The 26,042-nt window shown below is 41.0% G+C and overlaps 1 protein-coding gene across 1 annotated transcript in view; it reads right to left on the bottom strand.

Moving 5' to 3' along the window:
* Positions 1-25,669, bottom strand: part of tmtopsa (teleost multiple tissue opsin a) — a gene marked incomplete at both ends in the record, with an annotated part of 45,041 nt that extends 19,372 nt beyond the window's left edge. Inside the window, 2 exons of the mRNA XM_083668186.1 lie at positions 12,671-12,999; positions 25,300-25,669. Of these exons, the coding sequence (XP_083524312.1) occupies positions 12,671-12,999; positions 25,300-25,669 (699 nt within the window). The remainder of the gene's footprint in view (positions 1-12,670; positions 13,000-25,299) is intronic.
* Positions 25,670-26,042: the final 373 nt, after the last annotated feature.

The raw sequence follows: 26,042 nt of genomic DNA on the forward strand, positions 1-26,042 counted from the left end.
ACGTGAACGCAGCATCATTGGAATTTAAGATTATTAAATTCCAGTAAATAGTTTCTATTTCCAATGCAAAACAGAATATTTTGATTTATAAAACATTTTTTTCAGTTTCTGTTTGTTCAATGTCTCCCTGTTAAAGGTGTTCAGACAGTTCATAAAACTTAGTATAGTTAAAAAGAAAAGTGATGAAAAGTACAGTATGAGGATGTGGAAATATATTTCATAATTAATTATATGCCAATATTAAATCAATTTGATGCTTTGAAGGCATAACAATTGCATTGCCAATGAATATTAGGTTAGAAAATACAACATTTGCCCGATTTAATGTGACTTCCAGTATAAACCACGCCCACCTCCTGTCTTCTATGGTACGTCTCTGTACACTTCGAGTAAGTACACCGTAGTACAGAGTCAGTACAACTTTACTTTAACAGTACAGCAGTCTCTAAGTATTTATACTTATATTTTAAGCATATTATTTATACTTAAATATACTTTTTTTCACTTGGGGGAACACTGACTTACCAGAAACACCTGTCAAGCTAATTGTCCCATTACTTTTGGTGCCCTGAAATAGGGGGACTGTGTATACAGAGTGTTGTAATTTCTAAATGGTGAAACCAATATGTACACAAATACCCTAAAACAAAAGCTGATCAAAAGAGCATCACCAGAGAAGATACCCAGCATCTGGTGGGGTCAGTGGGTCACAGACTTCAGGCAGCATGCAAACGGTTGTCCACCAAATATTAAACATGAGTGCTTAATTTCGACATTTGATAAATATGCCCCATTACGTTAGGGTACTCTGAAATAGGGGGAATACACATAAAAAGTGGTGTAATTTCTGAATGGAGAAACCAATATGTACACAAATACCTTCAAATAAAAGCTGAGAATCTCTACTTTAACCTCATATTAATTTAATTTGATGTTTGGTGTGCAGAGCCAAAAGAAGAAAGAATGCTTCACTGTCCCGTTACTTATTCAGGGGACTGTAGAACCTTCTTAATCCACGTGTTGAACAATCATCATGCATTGATTTTTATTTAGACAGTTGGAAAGTAGAGAGGGGAAACAGGGAAGAGGGAGAGTGTTACTGGAATGCCCCCGGCCCTAGTTATATACAGTGGGCCAGTGTTTAAAAGGTTCATACTGGCATCGCAATAGTGGTCTACCTAAATGCCAAAAGAAGAAAAAATGCTTCACTGTCCCATTACTTTTTTTTTTTTTTTTTAATTTAGATTTGTTATACAAACGGAAGGATCTAAAATGATACCATGTAGAGTGGCGGAATTAAATAGTATTTAATAGGCAGAATTAAATATTGGATGAAATTAAAGCTACAACATAATATCATGGAATCGTTGAGATTAATCATATTGCAAAGCCTATTATTGTAATGAGGTGTTTTTCTCCTGCCAGAACACCCGGGATGTTGGCAGTAGACAGCAGGCATTGCTTTTATATTTTTCGTAATGGGGTGCAGAAATAATTGCATTGCTTTGTGGGAGATTCAAGCCCAGCGAGTCAACATCCATGCAGACTCACTTGGAGGGAGTAAAAGCAAAGGTTGAGGACATAGCAACACAAGCTTCACTTATAATCCACAAGAATAGGAATAGTATTTGTGTCTAGGCTGTTGCCTCATCCAGGCTTTTGGGGGATTTCCCCAAGTGAAGTTTGCAAGTGAAGTTGACTTCTCATTCTCAGAGAATAGGAATTGAGCCTGAGAGTCTATCCAGTGTTTCCCTCAGCCAGCCAGCAATTTAGCTAGAGGACACCACCAAACCGCAGATTAGAGTGCTCTAATGTGCCTAATTAATCCACATAATCAATCAATTTAAAGCAGTAGACAACCTAAATGGATTAAATGACTGCAGATGACTCTGTGCTGGTCTGTGAAAATCACATCTGCAGTCGATACCACACCAGCCTGAGCACTCTTCTTTCCTCAGCGCCAGGGACAACATGGACCTGCTGGTAATTATACTGGATGAGTGTAAGGCAGGGTCAGAATACCCTGGTGGAAAGAGTAATCTGGGCCTTTGGTGTAATGCACAGGCAACAGCAATGAATTTCCCAAAAGGTGCTCGAAGTGCAGAGGGTGCTGGATATATGTGCCCCCTTGTGGCCACTTATGTCACATCGATGTCACACACGTGGGGATGCTGGGAGTTGGGTGATAAATGACACATGTCCGAACAGCTGAACAACGCTGTGTTGACCAGAGAGCCAAATGACACCACACTGTTTACAGAGGAAAGACAAACAGGCCTCGTCCACCTAAAGGGACGTGGTCATTGGCGACGCACCTCACTAAACAACCCAGAAACCTCCCACCCACACCACTGCAAGGCTGTCCTCTAAGACTGTTCAAAATGTGATTTAACATCTGCCAAATAAATGGGGTCTGGTCTGGGACATTTCTAGAAAGTACTGTCAACGCCTGCAAAACCCCTGGGAGAGATGAGATGGAACTGAAAGTTCCGGAAAAAGATAAAAACATTCAGTGCAGACTGAACTTCATATCTTTGATATTGTATATTTTACCTTTTTCATTTTCATGTAAGTCAGATTCATCTTGCTGTGAGCCAAAATACATAATTTAAAGTCACTAATACGGAACATAAAGACGTGATTGTGGTGATTTACTGGCCTGATCTAGGCTATTAACATTATTAAAAAGGAGAATAAAGTAATCCCTTGTAGATTCTTGTGAAATAGTTTTTGTGATTTCTTTTAGCATGGTTTGACAGCTGTGTATGATATCAAAGTAAAGTCGATATCTCACGCCAGGACATAAATGCCACAGAAAGCTACATCCTCACCAATCAGATCTAACTCTACTGTCTCATCTTCTCTCTATTCCGCAGGAGAAAACTAACAGTCAGAGACATTCCACAAATGCTAAGTGTCATACAAAAACATGTCTACAATTCAGAATGCTTCACACCTCAAAATTGATCTAAAATTGGCTCTCTGTGTTGTGCAGCATCTTCAATAAGCTCAGAACAAAAACGCACACATAGGCCGCCGACACGGCACTAAACTTGCACACACCCCACCAAACAAAGAAATGTACACACACAAACACACACACGCATACACACACACGCACGCACACACATACACACACACACACACACACACACACACACACACTCCAAAGCAGGCTCACACTTACACCCACTCAGTTACAGTATATGCTTGTGCACACCCAGACACACACAAACTCTACTATTTATGCTTGAATTGTGTCACGTCTATTGTCTTGTGTCCCCAACAATTGTCACTGTCCAACCGTCTCACTTATCTTGCACTACGTCACTTATTGTCTTGTCCTGCCGCATTGCACTACTGCATATTTGTATTATTTGTATTGTTTGCTGCATTGTCAAGGAACCGAGCCCAAGAATTGTACTCCCTGTACTCGTGTATGAGACGTAACAAATAAACTTGAACTAGAACTTGAACAAACTCACAAAGACACAAACAGTCATTTTGAGTTCCAGCTTTCACTGTAGCATTTAAATTCCTGAATCCACACAGAGTTCTGCCAGATCAGCTGTAACAGTTAAATGTGATTGATTCTACGCTTTGTGTCTCCCACGTTAGCCTACATGAAGCTCCAGTGGCCTGCCAAGACTCACTTGTCGCCGGTAAAGGGCTCTCTCAGCAAGAAGCCGTAATGCTTGACTGAGCCCCACCACAAACACTCACAATCCATTCCCATCCGCCTTCTCTCCCTCCATCCCTCTCTGTCACACTATCAAGGTGTACTCCCTCTGGGAGGTCAGACACAAGAGAATGATTGTTGCTTTTATTGAAAGAGGGGCATGTAAATCCATCAAAGGCTGGAGAATAGAAATCACCAGCTGCTTTCTAAAGCATTATGTTTATACATAAACAACTTGTGAGAGTGGATGTCTGGAGGGAATCAGTTGGGGTGGCATAATTCAGAGCAAGCAATCTGATTGGTTAAGGGAAGAACACGTCCAATTGGTTCATAAAAAGTCAGTGGGCTGAGTTTAACAGATGCACATCTTTTGAAAACAGGAGGAGGTTTGAACTGACAATCTTGTAAATAAAACATTAAGTTACAATAAATACAACTATTGAAATTTAAATTGAATGAGCTATAGGAACTGAAACAAATTTGTATGGACAGTTATGTTGCCCTGGGGGCAGGAGGAATGTAAAATGCTCAGGTAAACAGAGCTATCCCACTCCTGCTAGTGGTATGGCTTAGATATTTCCAGGCACCACGAACACTAGCTCTCACAAAGATGTGACATCTTTAACACATGGAGTGCTTCAGATCAGCAGCAAATGGTGCCGGCTCTAAAAAACCACCCATATAAAAAGAACTGAAACAAAATTACCTTGAAACAAAAAATCTGGGATATTGGTGTTCCACAGATTATGTGTAATCTCTTTCATGAGTTGCCTCAAATTCTTAATTTTGGATAAGCCTCTCTTCTGTCATCCCACCCAAATATCTGGATGGTTTACAGAACCCTAAAGAGCCCTAGTGTCTGCATGCCTTCATTCCAAGGAGACACAAAATAATTCATTTGAAGAAGTCATGACCAAGGTCAAGTAACTAATTGCTCCCTTGTTCAGGAGATTAGCTATTTAGAATAATATGGTGAGATTGCAAGGATAAACTGGTCCTGCAGTGTGCTATTAAGAGCGTTGAAGGACATAAACCTGTTTCCAGTTAACACAAATCATTTGTGTTATTAGATATTATTTGAGCCAATTACACAGTGAGGCCTTAATACCGCCTTAATTAATGCTTAGGGGTTAACAGTCCATCACTTGTGTTCTCTAATTGTACGCATGCATGCGCAAACACGCTCACACTCAATTTATTATTGATACTTTTATTGATGATGAACTGTGGCCAAGAGGCGATCAAACCCATGCCATAATTGAACAGTTACTGCATTATGATACCAAAACATCCATGCATTATCAGCATGGGAACAAGTCCTATCTTGAGATGTGCATGCAACACAAACTTTGGCATGTCATGATGTCAATGGGAGATTTACACATGCATATTTCAAGTTTGGATGTGGTCCAGAGTAATCATCTTAAATAACCCAAACACTGGTGTTATTATGCATAATGCTATTGCTATTTCTGATAGTAGCATATCCATAACACAATGTTCATTGGTCAGGGTTAGGGTTAGGGTTAGGGTTAGGGTTCATCTGTCCACTCAACAATGTCCCTTGGGTGTGCACTTCTTAATAACATATTGTGAAGTCAAATGTACAAACTGAAGAGGAAACATGGTTGAAGAATACAATCTTCCTAAGGTAAGCAATACTCAAAAAACATATCAGAGTGCCCTTATGGCCTCAAGCGAAAAGCTTGCTGTATCCACTCTTCAAGTCTAAATAAGGCAAAAGCATTGAAACAATGGAAAATGTCACTCAAGTCTAAGAAGTGGACTGAAGTTGGAAGGAATGAATGTAGACAGCTGTAGAAATGAACGTACAGTATGTATTAGAGGGAGTGGATGAGTGGACACATGAAAAATCTGATCAGAGAGGCCACTGCTGTAATTCAGATGTAGAACCATTGATAAAATATAATAACATATAATAATGATAGTAAATATAGATAACATACATAAACCAAACATACATATACCTAAAAAGACTGGTGATGTTCTGCCAGGCCTGTACTGCAGCCATTTTCAGTTGTCATTTATTTTGAGGATGTTTTTTGCCTTATATCTCCTGTTCAATAGGATTTAAATCTAGAGATTGACTTGGCCAGTCAACAACTTTCCACTGTTTGGCCCTGAAAACCTCCCTCGTTGCGATGGCAGTATGTTTTGGGTCATTGTCCCACTGTATGATGAAGCGCCGTCCAATGAGTTTGGAGGCATTTGGTTGTACTTGGGCTGGTTTCTGTACAATTCATCCTACTGCTGCTTAATCATGACCAGCAAACATTTAAAACATTGATTGGCCGCTGAAATTGTGTCCATCTCTGACGTCTGTGTCCATCACTGTATGTTATCTATATTTATTATTATTTTATTATTATTATTATGACAGGCCAATAAAGTGCCCAAAGTGAAAGTTTGATGATGTCCGTTGAGGTCGTTGTTTCAACAGTCATATTTCAAACCCATTTCAAACCTATTTCAACATATTATTAACATTATATGAATTTTTAATCTAATTTTAACACCCCGCCCCCTTTCTACCATATTTATGTAATCTAATATACTACTACTCTTCTATCTGTACTCCACCGCCATACACATTTGCATCAACACACCATACACAGTCAATCCTCAAGTCAATCCAAACTCAGTGAAGTTTTCATTGAAACAATAACATTCATTGAAACAATAACATCTGGAATCAATGGGTCTACGAACTATCAAAACCAGCAGATCAAACAAGCAGGACGAAGATCACCATAAAGGCATCATGTTGTAAAGGCAAACACATATGATTTATCTGCTGCATCATGCACATCTCATGCTTTGATAAGGATTTCACCTAATGTATGCACGGTTTTGCAATCAAATTATATTATGTCCTATTTTGGGTTATGGTATGGTTATTGTTGTTTTTACAACACCAGATGACATACTTTGTGGCTATTGTTACGCTAGCTGGCTTTAGTTTTGGCTGCCCGGTGAGGTAGTGTGCTAAATAGTAGCATAGTGTACTAATAAGACCACATTGACTAACATGCGGACATATAGAACATGTTTCCAGCACTCTATCAGATCAAACAATTCTCTTTACTTACATAGAAAGCTGTTGAATAATAGACATTGACAGCTCTCTTATGTCTGTACAAATTATGTGACAGAACACACCTGACTTACCAGAAACACCTCTCAAGCCAATTGTCTCATTACTTTTGGGTACCCTGAAAAAGGGGGGACTATGCATAAAAAGTGTTGTAATTTCTGAATGGTGAAACCGATATGTACACAAATACCATAGAGTAAAAGTTGAGAATCTCTATTTTAACCTCACAGTAATTGTTTCATTTCAAATCCAAATGTTTGCAGTGTAGGGCCAAAAGAATAGAAAATGCTTCACTGTCCCATTAATTATGCAGGGCACTGTAGATAGATAGATAGATAGACAGATAGATAGATAGATAGATAGATAGATAGATAGATAGATAGATAGATAGATAGATAGATAGATAGATAGATAGATAGATAGATAGATAAGGAGTATTATGGTAGCAGATAAAGTTAAAGATGGATGGATGGATGGATGGATGATTAGTTGGTTGGTTGGATAGATGAAAGAGAGGATGGATAGATGAGAGTGGGAAGGTATAGACTGATCAATAATTGAGAGGCTAATCAGTATGCGTTATATATATATAGTGAAGCAGTAGTGACTGGTGAAAGTATTATGGCTAGGTAGCTGTTGAAAGGTTATATAGATATACGGTTGGAAAGATAGATGGTTAGAAGGTTAAATAGATAGTATGTTAAAAGATCATCATTGCCTTACGACAGATAGCAGAATGACAATACCTGATGTAAGACAATGAGAAGATTATAGATAGAAGGTTAGATAGACAGAGATAGGATAGATAGATAGATAGATAGATAGATAAGATGAGTCTGGGGTAGTTCAGTGGAGTGGGTAGAGAATTGATTGGTTTAGTGGTTGAGAGTGCTTTCAGTGGGGTAGAACTGGTAGCCAAGAGTTGTTGTGTAATCATTCTAAGAATGTGTTCTGCAGGTCACCTGTTGTTTTTATTCAAGAGTTCTGAAAGAACAAATTCCATAGCATTTGTAGTAACAATGGGGTTCTCAGAAAATCAACATTCCACCATGTTAAAACATAGAGGTTTTGGAGTAAAAAGCTGAATAGTTTAAAAAAGTATAATGAGTTTGAAAAATATAAATGGAAGCAACTCAAGTTAGACCTCCCTGCACGTTTTAAAGTTGGATTGGTGTGAAGGGCTTAAAAGCTGTAGGAGGAGTAGCATACCGAAAAATTTGAAGAATTAGAATAAAGAGAACTAGAAAAATAAGTTCCAGAAGAAACTTTGTGGGCTTGAAAAGTCTTATTTTGGTAGTTTAAAGATGGTTTGGACAATAGATAGAGAGATTTGCAGGGAAGTTGAAAGAAAGTGAGAGTCTTATTTTAGTAGCAGATACAGTTAAAGATGGTTTGATTGGTGGGTTGGCATGATGGATGAATGGTTGGTTGGTTTGTTGGTTGGATGGTTGGATGGCTTGAATTGATAGATACAGTATATAGATCTATAGATAGATAGATGACAGAAGGTTAGATAAATGAGAGAAGGTTAGATAGATAGATAGATAGATAGATAGATAGATAGATAGATAGATAGATAGAAGGTTATATAGGTAAGAGAAGGTTAGAGATATAGATATACGTAGATGGTTAGACGAGAGAGGGTAATACTGACAACTGAGGGATAAATGTCTGTCACCCAGTTGCTGCACCCCACTCCATAGCTAACTGTACTGTGATGAAGTGAGCAATTGCCATTTGTAGTGTGCATCATCCATGTGGATGAGGGGTGATTGAAAAAGCTTTTACCATAACCAAAAGTAGTACACAAGCACACACAATCAAAGTAACATACCACACACAAAAACACACTGACATTTTAAAAGTATAATTAAGAGAATTTCTATTTAAATATGACATACATTATGCACTTTCACTATGCAGCATTGGCAGGTACCAGTTTCCCTCTGAAATGATTTACAGTCAAAATGACCACTTAGGTGTTATTATCTTGGAACTCTCTTGACAGTTCTGAAACCATCTCCTATGTCTCTGTCAATACTATGCTGTCTTATTGGCTGTTCTACTGTGATGTGTTTGACAAAAGGTGAACAGGTAATAATAAATGTTTGCTACAGACAGTTTTGATTTGCCTACTTTCTGTAACAAGCTACGACTTGACAACAGATTGGCATATGTGTATGCTAATACCATACCCAACCGAAACATTGGTGGGGAGCTATTAGTTTTAAAAACTACTGCTTCGCAAAATCCTGCTGATTTTTAAGGCCATTATATGCTGTAATACTGTGAACATGTAATGTGTAGCTCCTTTAAAGAATAATACCAAATCCTACCGCAAAATAACACAATGTCCCTTGGTAAAAGATTATTTCAACACTGATAAGGTTTCACATGATACATCACCTTACTTTGTACAGTATGTTTTAACAAAAATAATTAGATACCTCTGACCAAATTACTGAACCGATGGCCTGTGTCAATATTTTAAGGGCAGCAATTTCTTTTGAGCAAATATGGACCTAAGATAAAGGATAATTAAATGTAGATTACACAGATTACAGATGCCGGAACACCAAATTTCATTATTGTGATTGACTTGAAGGGACGTGCTTCGGAAACATGTTACTTGTCATAAAGTTCTTGTGCAGCCACATTACATCTGGGATGTCAGATTGAAGGCACAGACAGTTAAATGTCAGGCAGTTCCGCACACAAGAACATTGACAAAGCCTTCCCTTAAACTTTTCTTTTATTGTGAAGAAAAAGGAATACAGAGTTTGCTTTGGATAAAATGGCAGTCTTGTCCATAGATTGTAGCATTCCCTAGAAATACTGTAGTTGGATAATAATACAAATATTTTGTTTCCAGTTCCACAACTGTTGGAAAAGGTAACTAAATATCTGTACATTGTCTTGTTAGTTTGTTAGTTGTAATGTAAGGAATGCAAATTAGAACCGCACGAATCAATCCAATACTATATTCATTTATTCATTTGCATAATTACAGAGAGTGGTGAAGTATGTGTATTGTATTACACAGAGGTAAGAACCTGGGAATTACACAGGTATTTTATGAGGTGCCAAGGTATGTTGTACCTGGGTGTGTACACCCATTCACACTGAACTTGACCCTGGTGTTACCTGGGAATAATCCGGATCGGTGCTCCAGTGTGAATGGTGCTTAGGACAGTTCTTCTGCCTACATTTGCAGCTTGCAAATGGCATCTGGCTGGGCAATTCCCCTCAATTACCCAAGGCAGGTACTATTTTTCCGAGTATGCACACACTTAAGCACACTCAAAGCTCACATTCTTGGTTTCACTGGTTGTCCTCTTATACAGTGTAATCATTGCAAACACACACACACACACACACACACACACACAGGCTATTGTGTTATATTGAGTCTCTAGTATGTGTCTTTGTTGAAGACCTTTTATGGGGGACTGTGGGCCAATTTAAGGTGCCACTGGGAGCATAATTCTATGTCACGATTACGAAACAGCTGTAAATCCAAATTAAATTAAATAATCAAAGCCCCATCTCTTTTCCTGAGGCCGGCTTCTCCCCTTAGACCGGCCACTGATCACATATTACAGGTACATTTTCCTGGACAGTCCACCAACATACACACCTGGCTTGGTTGCCACAAAGTACAACATTGTGTTTGAGAGGCAGATACAGAGGAAGATCAGCACACTGGTTACATAAAATGGGTTCAGGCCGGGAACACTCAGTTGTGAGCGATTAGGGCTGATGAGCATACCGTGTGAATAAAGGAGCTCCCAGAGAGAGGCTCTCTCTGTGTGCGCCGGCTGGTGGCAGAAGTATACAAGGGGACGGAAGAGCAAGTTACTGGCAAGTAGGCTAGCCATCTGAATAAGCAAGTAAAGAAGATACGCCAGTAAGGGAGTAGCCACCCGGTGAGCAACCCAAGGGAACCTGTAAAGACTTTGATTTAGTCTTTGATTTCCTTTTTGAGTAAAGCCCCTTGGGTATCCCTCGTCAATAACCCACACAAGTACACAATAACTGGCTTTAGATGAAGTGATGATAGATGAAAACGAGAGAGAGAGAGAGCAGGAGAGCCTGGCCCACAAACAGTACAAGAGCAGTCCAATAACTTCTGTCTCATGACCTTGCCAATGAGTGTTTCAGATAACAGATAAATGTCAAATGTAAGTACTCTCTCCATTGGAAGTGTTGGCTGTATACGTATCTCAGCCCTGTGAGTATTGCCCACAGGAACAAGCGTGTTACAGAACATTACAAGGTTTCCATGGCTAATTCAAATAATACATTAAAAAAGGATGCAGAATGACATCAGGGTAGAATGACTCCCCTTTAACTCTGCAAAAGTAACCAAGGCCCTGCTTAAAAACTAAAACAAGATGGTTGCATAGGGTCTTCTGGTTCCCCTATAGGTCCCATGTCAGGGTTACAAGATGCAGGGAAGAAGTGTTCCTTGTGTGAGGACTGTTATGGAAAATACATTGATACTGTGATTACATTTTCTCTTGCCACACCTCTAAAGTTCTATAGCCATTGTTCTGAGAAACGCTGTATAATTACCATATGGATAGCGGTGGTTTCGGAGGGAGTGGTGGGGGAGAGCGACAATAAAGGTACAGACACATCTTGCCGACAGGAAGGTGGATAAGTGTGAAATGTTGAACGCCGATTGATCAATAAGAAAGTCTCCCCATTGTTCTCTCTCTCTCGCCGAAAAGCTGAAGTACAGAGTGGTAAATCCTAGACATCCACCACAGGACTGAGAAAGTCTCTTCCACGATCTACTCCTCTCAGCTGATAAACGCTTGCATTTTCCATACACGCACAACAGGGAAGCTGCATCATCCAAAACGTCCCCCCATCCCCTCCCCTTTGTTGATTGGCTATTTATCAATGCTAAAGTGGAGATGGCAGAGCCTCTCACAGCTTAAAAGAGATGAATCGATTTTGTTATCCTCATGTGGCACAGCCCAAAGACGAGCACTTTATTAGATTGGGGAATTCAATGCTGTCAGCTTCTCTGCTTTATTGGTGAAGCACTCACCCAACAAGAGAACCACATTACTTTGCCTCTCCAGAACAACACAAGAAAGGAAAGAACTACTCATTAAAATAATCGAAATATTGGTTTATTATGTGTTTATCATAGAAGACATGATGCCCTAAGAGTTGAGTAAGCTGTAATCTTCAAAAGATTGCTCTGGGTCTGTCTTCGACGAATCAATGTGTGGATGCATTGAGAGAAACCTCCCAGGAGAGAGAAGGCAGCCTTATAGTCTACTCAAATTGCTTCAGTCAGAGATAAGTGAGGAAAACAAAAGTTATCTCACTTCAGAGTTCATGACAGTTTAAAGGGGCTACAGCCCTTGAACATTGTAAAAATTTGGAGCAGTATTAGTTAATATGTAGATACAGAAATTGCTGCAGGCTAGTCAACATAGTAATAATAACCACCTTAGTTTTGACTTAGAGTCAACAATACAATGACTGTCAGCTAACTCATACAGTGAAAGTTAAAACATATTACTGAATGAGTAGTCTCACTACTCATTTCAACAAATTTCAGATTTCAACAAATCTTTCAAATAGATAATCGAATGCATACTGCTCACCTGGGAAATGCTGGCATCAAAATACTTCTTCAGCTAACATTTTGTGCAATGCGTGCAAATTAGTTTGTAAACAAGAGCACGGGCAGAGGAGGCCATGGCGAGCAACTCACTACAGTGAAAAGTTTTGAGGGGTGTGGACTTCCGTGCCCACTTTTTACTTACCCCGCCCTCAGAATCTCAACCAAGAGATGAGATTCTGGGACCCGGGATGACTTGAATGAGAACAATTTTAAAAGTTGTTCTACTCACCTGTTTGACGACATGCAGCAGTTTACCATAGCAGTAAACTATGACGAAGAAGGGGATGATGAAGCAGAAGACAAAGAAACAGATGATGTAAGAGATATTGTTGGTGCTCTTGGATGTCCAGTCCACGGAGCAGGTGGTCCCGGGCCCCTCAGGGCCGTAACGGCTCCAGCCGAACAGTGGCGGCAGGGTCCACATCAAGGAGTAGACCCAGGAGAGAGCGATGCCCAAGGCTACCTTCCTGTAGTTGGTGGAGTCTGCCTCAGTGGGGCCCATCATGGTGCTGTAGCGCTCATAGGAGAGCACCGCCAGGGAGATGAGAGAAACTATGCCTGGGAACGAGAGCAGAGACACACATACTCAGACTACACAGCGCAGATTCAATAGGCTCATTGACTCATATACATTAGACTGTGTGTGCATGTGTGGGTGTGTGTGCTTGCGTGCGTGCGTGCGTGCGTGCGTGCGTGCGTGCGTGAGGTGTGCATTGTTGTCTATTGTTGTTAGCTGGGTGAGTAAGTCATCCATTTACTAGACCTGACTTAGAGAAAGAAGAACTAGAAATTCCAAAGTTACCGTTTTTCCTTGATTGTTTGAGCACATTACTTGAAACGGTATTCAACTTTTTCAAAACAATTAACACATTTGCCAAAACACCATAATTCTTGCACTACAACTTTCAAAATACATTTTATAAAAGCAAATCAGGGCATCAAAACAGTATCATGTAATGTAATTAACAACCTATGCACTGCTAACGGAGCTGGGTATTCGCGGACGAGAATTGAAACTGGCGATAAAGAATATGTCGGTAGCAGCGGAGAGCGCTAGCCAGTGGCTGTGGCTGAGGCGGAAGATCAGTAGCTGGGGTTCCCGTTAAAGGTAAGATGCAACAGCGACTTGACTAGAGCATGAGGTAGCATAGCTTGGCATTGTTTGGCTATATTAATGAGAAGGCATCGTGTCATATTGTGGTGGTGAGGGGTTTTGTACTGCCATTGTTTGGCTATATTTATGAGAGGATATCGTGTCATAGTGTGGTGGGGGGGGTTAGTACTGCTAGCCAGTGTAGGCTAGCCATGAAGTTGCACGGACACAAACATTCCCCCACAACATAAATAAAGGGCACACTCACCCCTCCTTTCCCTAATCCGGGACCGTATCCACCCGGGGGCTTCCCCACCTCTAACCCTTCCCTCTACCCTAAATTAGGGTTTGAATCCCTGCATCTACACTTATATAAAGACATAAACATAAACACATGCACACACTATTTAGGCCCCCACATACACCGTTCCCTTACCTTACAGAAAACATTTACCCTAGATAGGGCATCACACACACACACTGATGGGGTGGGTAGGCTGATAGGTTGGTTGTAGGGTTTAAGTTAAAGATAGTATTGAGGTAGTGGTGTTGAGGGGGGTGTTTCCAGGACGCTGGACTACACAGTTAAGCCTTCTCGAGGTGTCGTGGGCCTAACTTAACGAAACACCGGTGACAGAAGGTGCCCACTTGATAACCCCAATGACATGCTGCTTACCTCAGTTGGCTAGAGTAGGTAACCGGTGAATGGTACCACCTGAGGAATGACTCCGTAGACCTATGACGGCGTAGCCTGATGTTTGCTATGGTGTTGCATCGAATGGTGGATATATCACTCGCTTTGTTGGTTTGATTTGGCCTTCTACATCTGTTTTACCTTGGATCATGGCACAAGGGATTATAACATCTTGTCCTGTGTATTAATAAATGCTAAAGCTAGCTTAGGCTAGTGACTGTTGTGAATAGAGCAGCTGACAACTAGGGAAAGACCTTGTGACAGAATGGAAAGACAGCTGACAGGAGGAAATAGACCCCACCGGGGCGGCATTGGGTTAGCAACTCAATGCTGCAGTAACCAAGGTTGTATAAACCTAGTGGTTACACCCTACCTAGCTACAGAAACGACTTTGAGAAAAACACCCCTAGAGTCTGCGAGAGCGGGGGCGGAAGATGACTCATCTATGGCTAACATGGTTATTGACTCTGGAACGGACCTGACTACGAGTAGGGAAAACATGGCTGTGGAAGGCACTAGATCAGAGATGGGTGGGAAGAAGCTCCAAACTTGTTCATGCGGCTGGCAAAAGGTAACAACTTTGAAGGGTCTTAGAATCCATCAAGGGAGGAGGAAGTGCTTGGTAGAGGGAACACAGGGATCCCGCATTGACAATTATTTCCTCAGAAGTATGTCAAGTCAGTCGGTTGAAGTCCAGCGGCAGGAAGTAAACCACAGTTCGCAGGACATCAGCACCCCTGAAGTAGGTCCTAGCACTGAAGAAGACAGAGAGACCAGCCAGCCCAAAAGGGAAAAGATTAGTGCCCAGAAGCCGAGAGTTAAATGGCCAGGGGCTTCAGAAAACAGGGTATGGGAAGGTATCAACAGTGACTTGAGTAGGATTTTAGACAAGTTGAAAGGTACTGCCGAGAGTAAACTGGAGAAAATGGGCGATATTATCTATGATTATGGAGCAGAAAGATTTGGCGTGTCCGAGAAAAAGAAGAAGACAGGTACTGAGGTAATTAAATCTAGGCGCCAACAGGAAATGGATAGACTTATCAGGGAGAGAAGACAGCTCAGGAAACAGTGGAGGAAAGCTACAGAGGCTGAGAAGGAAGGGTTAAATAGGCTGCAGGTAGATGTGAAGGAGAGACTGGCAGTGTTAAGAAGAGCAGAGAGCATTAGGAAAAACAGGAAAAAGAGAGAGCGAGCTAGAACAGCATTTTACAAAGATCCATTTAGATTTGTGAAATCGTTATTTAGTAAGGGGAAAAATGGTAGCCTTAGGGCTCCAAAACAGGAGCTTGAGGGACATCTGGAGGAAGTGCATAGAGACAGAGAAAGGTCTAGACAGCTACCCCTCCCCCCTGACATTCCACCTATTGGAGAGATAACCAGTCAGTGTGACGATAGCCCACCTAGGTGGAAAGAGGTACAAGAGATAGTAAGGCGGGCTAGGGCGTCTTCAGCCCCAGGGCCCAATGGAGTCCCTTACAGGCTGTACAAGAGTGCGCCAGATGTGCTGAGGTTCTTATGGACATTGATGAAGGTAGTCTGGAAGAAACAGGTTATTCCTAGGGCATGGCGTAGAGCAGGGGGAATTTTTATTCCCAAAGAAAGAGACTCTGTAGACATTAGTCAGTTTAGGCCTATAAGCCTTCTTAATGTGGAAGGGAAGGTTTTCTTTAGTGTGGTGGCACAGAGGTTGTCTAGTTACTTAGTAAAGAATAGCTTAATTGACACTACGGTGCAAAAGGCTGGAATTCCAGGCTTCTCCGGGTGCTTGGAACACACCAGCATGATTTGGAATCAAATTCAGACAGCTAGACATGAGAAGAAAGACCTTCATGTGGTATTTTTGGATCTGGCGAATGCTTTTGGGTCAGTACCGCATAGTCTGTTATGGGAGGCGTTTGACTTTTTTAAAGTGCCAGACAGTATAAAGAGGTTAGTTAAAGCTTACTTTTGTGACATTCAACTCTGTTTTACTACAGCAGAGTACACTACAGCTTGGCAACAGCTAGAGATAGGCATTATGGCAGGCTGTACAATTTCCCCTTTGGCCTTTACCATGGCAATGGAAGTCATAATCAGAGCCTCGAAATGGGTAGTGGGTGGGGAAAGGTTGCAGGGAGGGCTGCGCCTCCCACCAATCAGGGCTTACATGGATGACATGACAACTATGACATCAACAGCCCCTTGTACTAGGAGGCTACTGGATAAACTAAATAGCAACCTAGAATGGGCTAGGATGAAAGTGAAGCCAAGCAAGTCTAGGAGTATCTCCATTGTCAAAGGGAAGATAGCTGATAAAAAGTTTTTCATTGGTGGGGAAGTGGTTCCAACAGTGTTAGAGAAACCGGTTAAAAGCTTAGGAAGATGGTATGACGCAAGCCTCAATGACAAGAGTCAATGTGAGGAGTTGAGGCAGGAGATGATTCAAGGCATCAAAGGTATAGATAAGTCAGGGCTCCCAGGCAAGCTAAAGTTGTGGTGCCTACAGTTTGGATTGTTGCCTCGGCTGATGTGGCCACTGACAGTTTACGAGGTTCCCATATCGAAGGTTGAAAAAATGGAAAGGTTGATTAACTCTAATATTAGAAAGTGGCTTGGAGCCCCGCGCTGTCTGACCAGTGTGGCCCTGTATGGAAAGGGCATGCTAGAGCTGCCGATTTCTAGTCTGACAGAGGAATTTAAATGTGCCAAGGCTAGACTGGAAATGACTCTAACCCAGTCAAAGGACCCAGTTGTTAGAAGTGCAGCGCCCATAGTTAAAACTGGAAGGAAGTGGAAGCCTAAAGAGGCAGTGCAACAGGCACAGGCAGCCCTTAGCCATAGGGATATCATTGGGCAGGTTCAGCATGGACGTGGAGGTCTAGGGCTGTGTGCAGGAAAACCTGTGTGGAGTAAGGCAACAGCAGTAGAAAGGAGGAAACTGGTAGTGGAAGAAATACACAGACAGGAGGAGATGATAAGATGTACAAGGGCGGTGGCACAGGCAAAACAAGGCCAGTGGGTAAACTGGGAGAGTGTAGTGAAGAGAAGCTTGAAGTGGAAGGATTTGTGGAGCATGGAGGCAAGCAGAATTAAATTTATCGTAGGGGCTACTTATGACGTACTGCCATCTCCCCAAAATCTTAATCAATGGTTGGGTGAGGATGCTGCCTGCCCGTTATGTTCCAGCGTATGCACACTTAGGCATATAATGACTGGGTGTAGAATCAGTCTTTCTCAAGGGCGATACACGTGGCGTCACAATCAAGTGTTGAAATGTTTAGCTGCTGCAGTTGAGGGAAAACGGCTAGAAGTAAACTCGCTAGCTAGTAGTGGCCAGCGGAAAGACATTGCATTTATAAGAGAGGGAGAGACTGGCGTAAGGAGGCCAGGGCGCAGCTGCGCGCAGGGACAGTTGCGAACTGGCGCAGATTGGAAGTTAAAGGTAGATTTAATTGAACAGCTAATCGTACCGGTTGAAATTGCTAGCACTAATTTGCGGCCAGACATGCTGCTGTGGTCTGAAGCACAGAAGCTAGTTTATATTATCGAACTCACGGTCCCTTGGGAAGACCGGGTTGACGAGGCTTATGAACGAAAGAAAGCTAAATATGCAGAATTAGCGGCAGACGCGACACAGCGTGGGTGGACCGCTTTTGTTCGCCCAGTGGAAATTGGTTGTCGAGGATTTGTGGCCAAGACAACCTATGCACTGCTAACGGAGCTGGGTATTCGCGGACGAGAATTGAAACTGGCGATAAAGAATATGTCGGTAGCAGCGGAGAGCGCTAGCCAGTGGCTGTGGCTGAGGCGGAAGATCAGTAGCTGGGGTTCCCGTTAAAGGTAAGATGCAACAGCGACTTGACTAGAGCATGAGGTAGCATAGCTTGGCATTGTTTGGCTATATTAATGAGAAGGCATCGTGTCATATTGTGGTGGTGAGGGGTTTTGTACTGCCATTGTTTGGCTATATTTATGAGAGGATATCGTGTCATAGTGTGGTGGGGGGGGTTAGTACTGCTAGCCAGTGTAGGCTAGCCATGAAGTTGCACGGACACAAACATTCCCCCACAACATAAATAAAGGGCACACTCACCCCTCCTTTCCCTAATCCGGGACCGTATCCACCCGGGGGCTTCCCCACCTCTAACCCTTCCCTCTACCCTAAATTAGGGTTTGAATCCCTGCATCTACACTTATATAAAGACATAAACATAAACACATGCACACACTATTTAGGCCCCCACATACACCGTTCCCTTACCTTACAGAAAACATTTACCCTAGATAGGGCATCACACACACACACTGATGGGGTGGGTAGGCTGATAGGTTGGTTGTAGGGTTTAAGTTAAAGATAGTATTGAGGTAGTGGTGTTGAGGGGGGTGTTTCCAGGACGCTGGACTACACAGTTAAGCCTTCTCGAGGTGTCGTGGGCCTAACTTAACGAAACACCGGTGACAGAAGGTGCCCACTTGATAACCCCAATGACATGCTGCTTACCTCAGTTGGCTAGAGTAGGTAACCGGTGAATGGTACCACCTGAGGAATGACTCCGTAGACCTATGACGGCGTAGCCTGATGTTTGCTATGGTGTTGCATCGAATGGTGGATATATCACTCGCTTTGTTGGTTTGATTTGGCCTTCTACATCTGTTTTACCTTGGATCATGGCACAAGGGATTATAACATCTTGTCCTGTGTATTAATAAATGTTCCACCATTAATTTCATTATGACACATAAAATAGTAGCTATAACCAGTTAGTTATAGAGAATATAAGAATTTCATTCAGCAGGAAAACCAGTCAAGCATTTTTCAAACATTTGGAATCGAAATGAAACAATTACTATCACATTATGGTATAGACCATACAATATAGACCATACAGTATTTGATGGTATTAATGTAGATATTGGTTTCACCATTTTAGACTTATTTCAGGGCACCAAAAGTAACAGGACAGATTCATAAAATGTCCAAATTAAGCACTCATGTTTAATATTTGGTCCACAATCCTTTGTATGCAATAATTGCCTGATTCATCCCACCAGATGCTGGGTATCTTCTCTGGTGACGCTCTGCCAGGTCTGTACTGCAGCCATGTTCAGATGTTTGTCTTTTTGCCTAAAATCTTTATTAAATGCATGTTCAATTGGTTTTAAATCTGAAGAACTTTGGCTTTGAAAAACTCCCTAGTTGCTATGGCAGTATGTTTTGGATCATTGTCTTACTGTATGATGAAGCGCCATCCAATTAATTTGGAGGCATTTGCTTGTACTTGAGCAGACAAGGATGTACACTTCAGAATACATTCTGCTGCTGCCAGCAGTTACATCATCAATTAAAATAAGTTAACCAGTTCTAGTGGCAGCTATACATTCCCAAACCATACCCCCTCCAACATGTTTTACAGATTAGGTGGTGTGCTGTAAGTCTTGGGCAGATACTTTTTTCTCCAAACTTTTCTCCACACCTCTTTGGACCTCATGTTGACAGACACCAATAGCAGACTCCAAAGTCAAACGCAATCAATACTAGATGTTGAAAGCTAACTTAAGTCTGCACAAGTTATGTGACGGGACACAACCTGATTTACTTGTCCCATTACTTGTGGTGCCCTGAAATAGGGGCACTATGTATAGAAAGTGTTTCTCGTCATGTATAAATGGTGAAATAAATATGTACACAAATACCCTCAAATAAAAGCACATTGTAATTGTTTGATTTAAAATCCAACATTTTTGACTATCGAGCCAAAAGAAGAAAACAAGTTTCACTCTCCCATTACTTCTGCAGGAAGTATGTGCCGTAGGAAAATAATTCAGTTTTGTATTATTTTCTTATTATTAATGTGTTTCTTATGTAGAGTGTTGTGTTTACTGTTGTGTTTAAGGTTTTTGCAATAGGTTTGTACTTTGTGTGAAACCAATGAGAAATTACTAACTGTTTTGCAAAAATGTTTACTCTTGTGCTCATATATGTGTAATATAGGTGTAAGAGATCGAGAACAACTGTAAACTGTATTTGTTTATCGTTTCATGGCATGCAGCATTCAGCAGTCACGAAAGGGCCCAATTATATGATGAATAGATGACACGAAAGCTTTCATAGAGCATCCTATTATTTTGTAACCTCTCAATGCACACACCACCTGCTCTGCAGTATCTGTGAGAGGAGTATTTCAAATCCAGTCACTGCTGCTAGAACCTGACCTCTCACCTTCTTTTTCTAGTTCTTTTGGTCCATGTGGCTTTAAACTTCAAACATTTTTGTGATTGTTGACTTTATTTAACTCAGTGCCCAGTCTGCTTGTGCACTGACTCAAAAATGTCCAGTAAACCCTCCAATGCAGCTGATGCTCCACTCTACACAGCCAAATAATGACTGAAATTAAAATACAATTACATAGCCTTTCTTCCATGACTCCCACAGAGTGGCAGCAAATATTAAATCTAATATTCCATCATTATGTTGCGGAACCAATCAGTGCTCAGCCTTAGGACATAATGCATATCTGATTTAATGTTAATTTGGACTTGGAAACTAGGTTATTTTGGCTAACCCGGCAGATGCCTCGGTCCAATAATGGGCAAGCTCTCAGACATGCAATTGACATGGGACTTGTTATTAAAAGCAGGACCTTATGGACTGGGACATTGACATCACATCTTGGCTTCACCACCCCCCACTCCCCTGGTGTGATCACAGAGTGCAGCCTAATCTGAGAACCTCAAAATAAACACTCTGAATAAAGTGAAATTCACTAGAGCCATTTCTGTTTCACGGTAGTCTCTTATTCATTTGCTGTTTGTCTTTCATATAGTGTGTGATCACGTAAATGCTACAGTACTGTTCTACTAACACAATATGGAGAGAAAACAGAAAGGAATGAACCCTACATGTTCAATCACTGCTTGGTATATTTTCATATCACAATTGTGCTTGGGACTTTTTTTTTTTTTTTTCTTCTGAACTGTTTAATAATGTCGATGTGATTCTGACAATTCTCCCCATCAAACAATACACTTCCATTCCCTGATTGATCTCATTGGTCTCATTAGATGTTGTGTCACATTCCACAGACATGACAGAGACAGGAAGCATTTGGGACATTAGGAATCTACACTATGTTCATTACTAATATGCTTCACTCCCTCCACCCACCATACACAATTAACATTATTATGGGTCTTAATTATGGTGTATTATGGTGGTATTGAGAATACAATACAATCTTTATGATACTTTTTTTTTTTTACAAACCCCAACCCAAGACACATATTGCAGCTGGTTGCCAACTGGTTACTGGCCTGCATCTCTAACCTCAAGACCTCTAGCCCCCACTGAAATCTGTCCCTAGTCATTGAAAGTGATTATTCAGTAGAATTTTCAAAGAAAAAAACAAAAACAATATTGGAATATTGGATGGGACTACAAAAATACAACACAAAAAAAATATTGTCATTAGTTGCAGCCCTATTTATTTGGAGGACACTAACGGCGCAATTCCACTAGAGGAACCAGGCCGTGCCAGGCCGAGCCATAACCAGCACAAACTAGTTCTGTTGGTTCCTGATCATCTCCATTACCAAAGGAAACTACAACTTGCTGCTAGTTTCTAGTTAGCCAAGAACCCCAAGCAAACTAACCCTGCTGTAGAAAAGCCATAAAAATCAGTGAGATAGGGATAAAAATACTACATACATACGATAGCTTTGAAAATAAAAACAATCCTTCCAGAGCAAATTGCCCTGATATCATAAGCTTCTTGAGGGACTTTTTGAGGGTAAGTTGGTGTACTTAAGTTCAAGATGGCTTGGTTAACTCTAACATGATATCTCTTTCGAACTTGAGATTCAGATTTAATACATAAGCCTTTGCTAATCAAGGTCTTGATGATAGGTTGATTAGCTGAATCTGGTGAAACTATAAGACAAAATCTTACTCATACTACAGTAATTAACAAAGAAATATTCACATACTAAAAAAGTGAAGTGTATTCCTATAATATGTTTTTGTTGCAGACAGTGATAAACTTTAATAGGCACATGATGGAGGAAACATTTATTGATCTTCATCATATTTTTGTGACAAACTATCATAAAGAATCCTGCCTGAGTGTATAACACTGACACAGTGAGATTATTCTCTTTAACACTGACTCCGTTTGAGCAATTTCTCATCTACAGCCAATGAAAAAAGATCTCTGTTGGTGTCTGGGGAGCAACGGTGCCCTGCTACAGCCCATCAAGTTTCAGATTTTGATGCCAAAATTTGCCAAAGGGGTTTTAGCAAATTGGCTCATTGTAGATCGCACTGTGGTACCACTTCAGGACCTAATTTAAGTAATGCGCAACAGCTTAATGTCTCTGAGACATAGTGGATAACTAAGTAAGCAGTAAGTGAAAGAGAAAAAGCTTGCAATGAAATGTTCCTGCCGAAATTGTAAAAGCGTCCCTGAGAAAGGAGTATGATACTGTGAGCTTCCTTTCAGATTGAAGATTGAAAAATTCAAGGGGAGTTGAAGAGAGAGAAACTACAGATGACTTGACAAGTGCATAACGTTTTACACATGTCACAATAATCTAGCCTGAGGGATGAAGAAACAATGTTTGTGTGTAAGAGTTGGCGTGCCAACGTTATCTCATTATCATTTATACAATATTGTACGTGAAGTAATATCCCAGAATGTGTAAAAATCTTTACATGTGATCTCTATATGAAATCGCAAAGATGTTTACGTGTGACCTCCATATGAACATACATGGCAGTTAGGCAGTATTAGGCATTAACTTTGAGTCTTTAAGGTAAGGGTTAGGCATTAACTTCTGGGTGGTTCGGGTTAGGGTTAGCCATTAACTTTGAGTGGTTAGGGTAATGGTAAGTTGTCAGGTGAAGGCATAGGCTAACATAGCTAATTCTGTTAACAAAAACACTAAAAGCTATTTTGTCAAAATTGCCCCAAAGTCGTGATGGTGACATGTTATACACCCTCCCTCATGCCCAACCTACCTCCTAGCAAAGCAATCTTCCATTTATAGCTTCCTGCCCAAACACGTAAACATCTTTACTGATTCTGGGACATTATTTTACGTAGAATACCAAACAAAATGATTGATGAGGTCAGGCTGGACTTAGAGTTTGAGACATTGACAACATCTGCTCTGTAAAGTGACGGCACAAGCTTTTATCGTATGGGTGGTGAACGGAGCTCTTATACATATTAATGTTAAAAATTCCCATTGATAGTTTTTAAATGACGGCTCACCACAGTCTAAATACAATTAATGACCTTCCGTGCGCTCCCACAATTAACTAGTTCATTGACAGTGGTGAGAAACACATTCCATGTGAGCTGAGACCCTTGATGAACTGAACCCTATATAGGTGGCATACGGGGCCTGCTCTTATGATAAGATTTCTTTGGGGGGAGCTCACCGGCAAAAAGAAAATAGCACTACACTACACCCTCTGGTCCTAAAGGTGGGAGAGAAAAGTTCACAAGAGGTACCGTAGTTGCAAAAACTTTGGGAACCCGCCTGCACACTATAGTTACCGGCTAAACATGTGTGCATACACGCATCAGGCAATAGCAATCGGCAGAGGGAGGGCATGTAACCAGGATTTGAAAGTATTGCAAGTATGAATTCAGTTGTGTAGTGTGAGAACCCTCATCTTCGAGAAAGTGACAGTAAGAGGCAAAGATTTGGGGAAGGGTCGTTGCAAAATGTGAGAGGTTATCCGGTGTTAAGATTTCTGGAATTCTGTAGTGTATGCAAATATTTAAGTCAAAGTACTATAGTACGTAGTTGTGTTGCTAACGTTGTGCTTAATACATTTTGGGGGATGTTTAACCCTTTAATAGTGCCTCGTGTAGGCTTTAAGTGTTACAGTAACATGCAGATGAGCAGGTGATGGTGGCCTTGTACTGCACGTTTTGCTAGGAGACTGTGTTGCAATGAATGAACAAAATGAAGACAGTGCTGAACTTTGAACCCAAAGTGCAACAGGACAAACGATAACAACAAAGCAGTGTGCTCATATTTAGCTCTCCTTCAAGTTAAGCCAGACTGGGGCTACTCCACATCTAACACAGACAATTAATCCCATGAGACATATCATGAGACATTTCCCAATCAAATAGTTAAGGGAAATGTCAAACGTAGGTGAAAGAGTAAAACAGCATTAAAGGTAAATTTCTAAAACAATTTCCAAGCTACCTGATAATATTCAAAATTCAATCAAATGTACAGTCACAGGAAACTGACTCAACAGGCATTCAGCACTTAGCAATCTTGACAAGAGGACGCAATAGCCACGTTTGTGCGTCATGTGCATTGGGCATGTTAATCGATTACAATACAATAGCAATATATAACTCATTATAACGTAACGTAGTTGATTGGGGTTAGATGTTTGACAGAATCTCCAGTGAGCAATAACGATTTATACTTATTCTCTTGATGGGTGTGAGGGTCGATCTTTGACTTTCAAACAATCACTTAGATATAGTAGGCTACAGAACTGGCTACAAAAAACGTGACATATTATTTTCAAAAATGGAATTACATGGTAGACCCCTACAGCTCTAAACAGCTTTTTCTGAATATTTTAGCCGACACAATCACCCCGAATGCGAATAGTTAGTAATGTTATCAGACTAAACAATCTACATTTCTCTAACATGTTTAGACTAAATAACTCAGAAAATACCTAATATGGTGAGACGTGTTACCCCATAGACGCTTTTCACTAGACCACATCAAGGGACGTGCAATAATGAGGTTCAACAAAGTAGCACAATGACAACTGGTTGCCTATGTGTTTTTTAATTATTATTATTATTATTATTATTATTATTATTATTATTATTATTATAATATCCATACGTTTTAGGGACTATTGTTTGAAAGTTTGAATATGGACAGTCTAAGACGCATCATCCACTTCACGCAGACACCCGATGTCTTTGTCATTTTATTTTGATATTTAAAATTGAACTATGAAAAACTAGAATACCATGAATATTCGCACTCATTTTGCAACTCCATTTGAAACTAAGTGGTCATTAGAAACTTACTGTACTCTTACCTAATAGTGAATTGGCAAAGCCATACCATACGCATCCATTTCTTCCGATGAGCCACCTTCCCTGCGTGCTGGCCGCGAAACTGAACGGAGTTCCAAGCACACAAACCAGCAGATCACTGAAGGAAATGTTCATCAGCAGCAGGTTGATAGGCGACCGCAACACCTTGTAACGGCAGAACAGGAGAAGAACCAGGAGGTTGTTGAGGAATCCGAAGGTGCCAATAAAACCCAAACACACTGCGACGACCAGATGTCCAGTCGGGCTGAGGGTACGATATGAGTTTGCTTCCAGGTGTCCTTCTCCGTCTCCGGCACACAGCGTGCTATTGCCCCCTATGCAGCCGCTGAGGCTCACGTTGGATACGATCATTGCAATCTGTTTTCGTCGCTCAAGCGCGCACAGTGCATTGAACAAGAGCTAATGTGTTTTGGGAATTTTTGAGAACCGAAGAATTGTCAGAGAGGTTACAATCCTTAAAAGTTTATGACAGTCACTTTTTTTTTTTTCAAGATTGGAATGAAGTACATCGTTACGTGCTCGTTGGGAATAACTTTGTTTCTCAGTTGTTGGTATAAATCAGAAAGTTTGGCGAGGCTGTGCTCCACCGTGTGGTAGTTAAAATCCAAAACACACGTCGCTGGACTAGACCGGCAGTGTTTATATTACTGTAGCCCACCACTTTCTTCGCTGACGTCTGCGCCGGTGAGTTGGGCATGTCCTTACTGACAATGGACCTGAAGAT

This window comes from Argentina silus (genome assembly GCF_951799395.1).
Source record: "Argentina silus genome assembly, chromosome: 1".
NCBI classification, from domain to species: domain Eukaryota; kingdom Metazoa; phylum Chordata; class Actinopteri; order Argentiniformes; family Argentinidae; genus Argentina; species Argentina silus.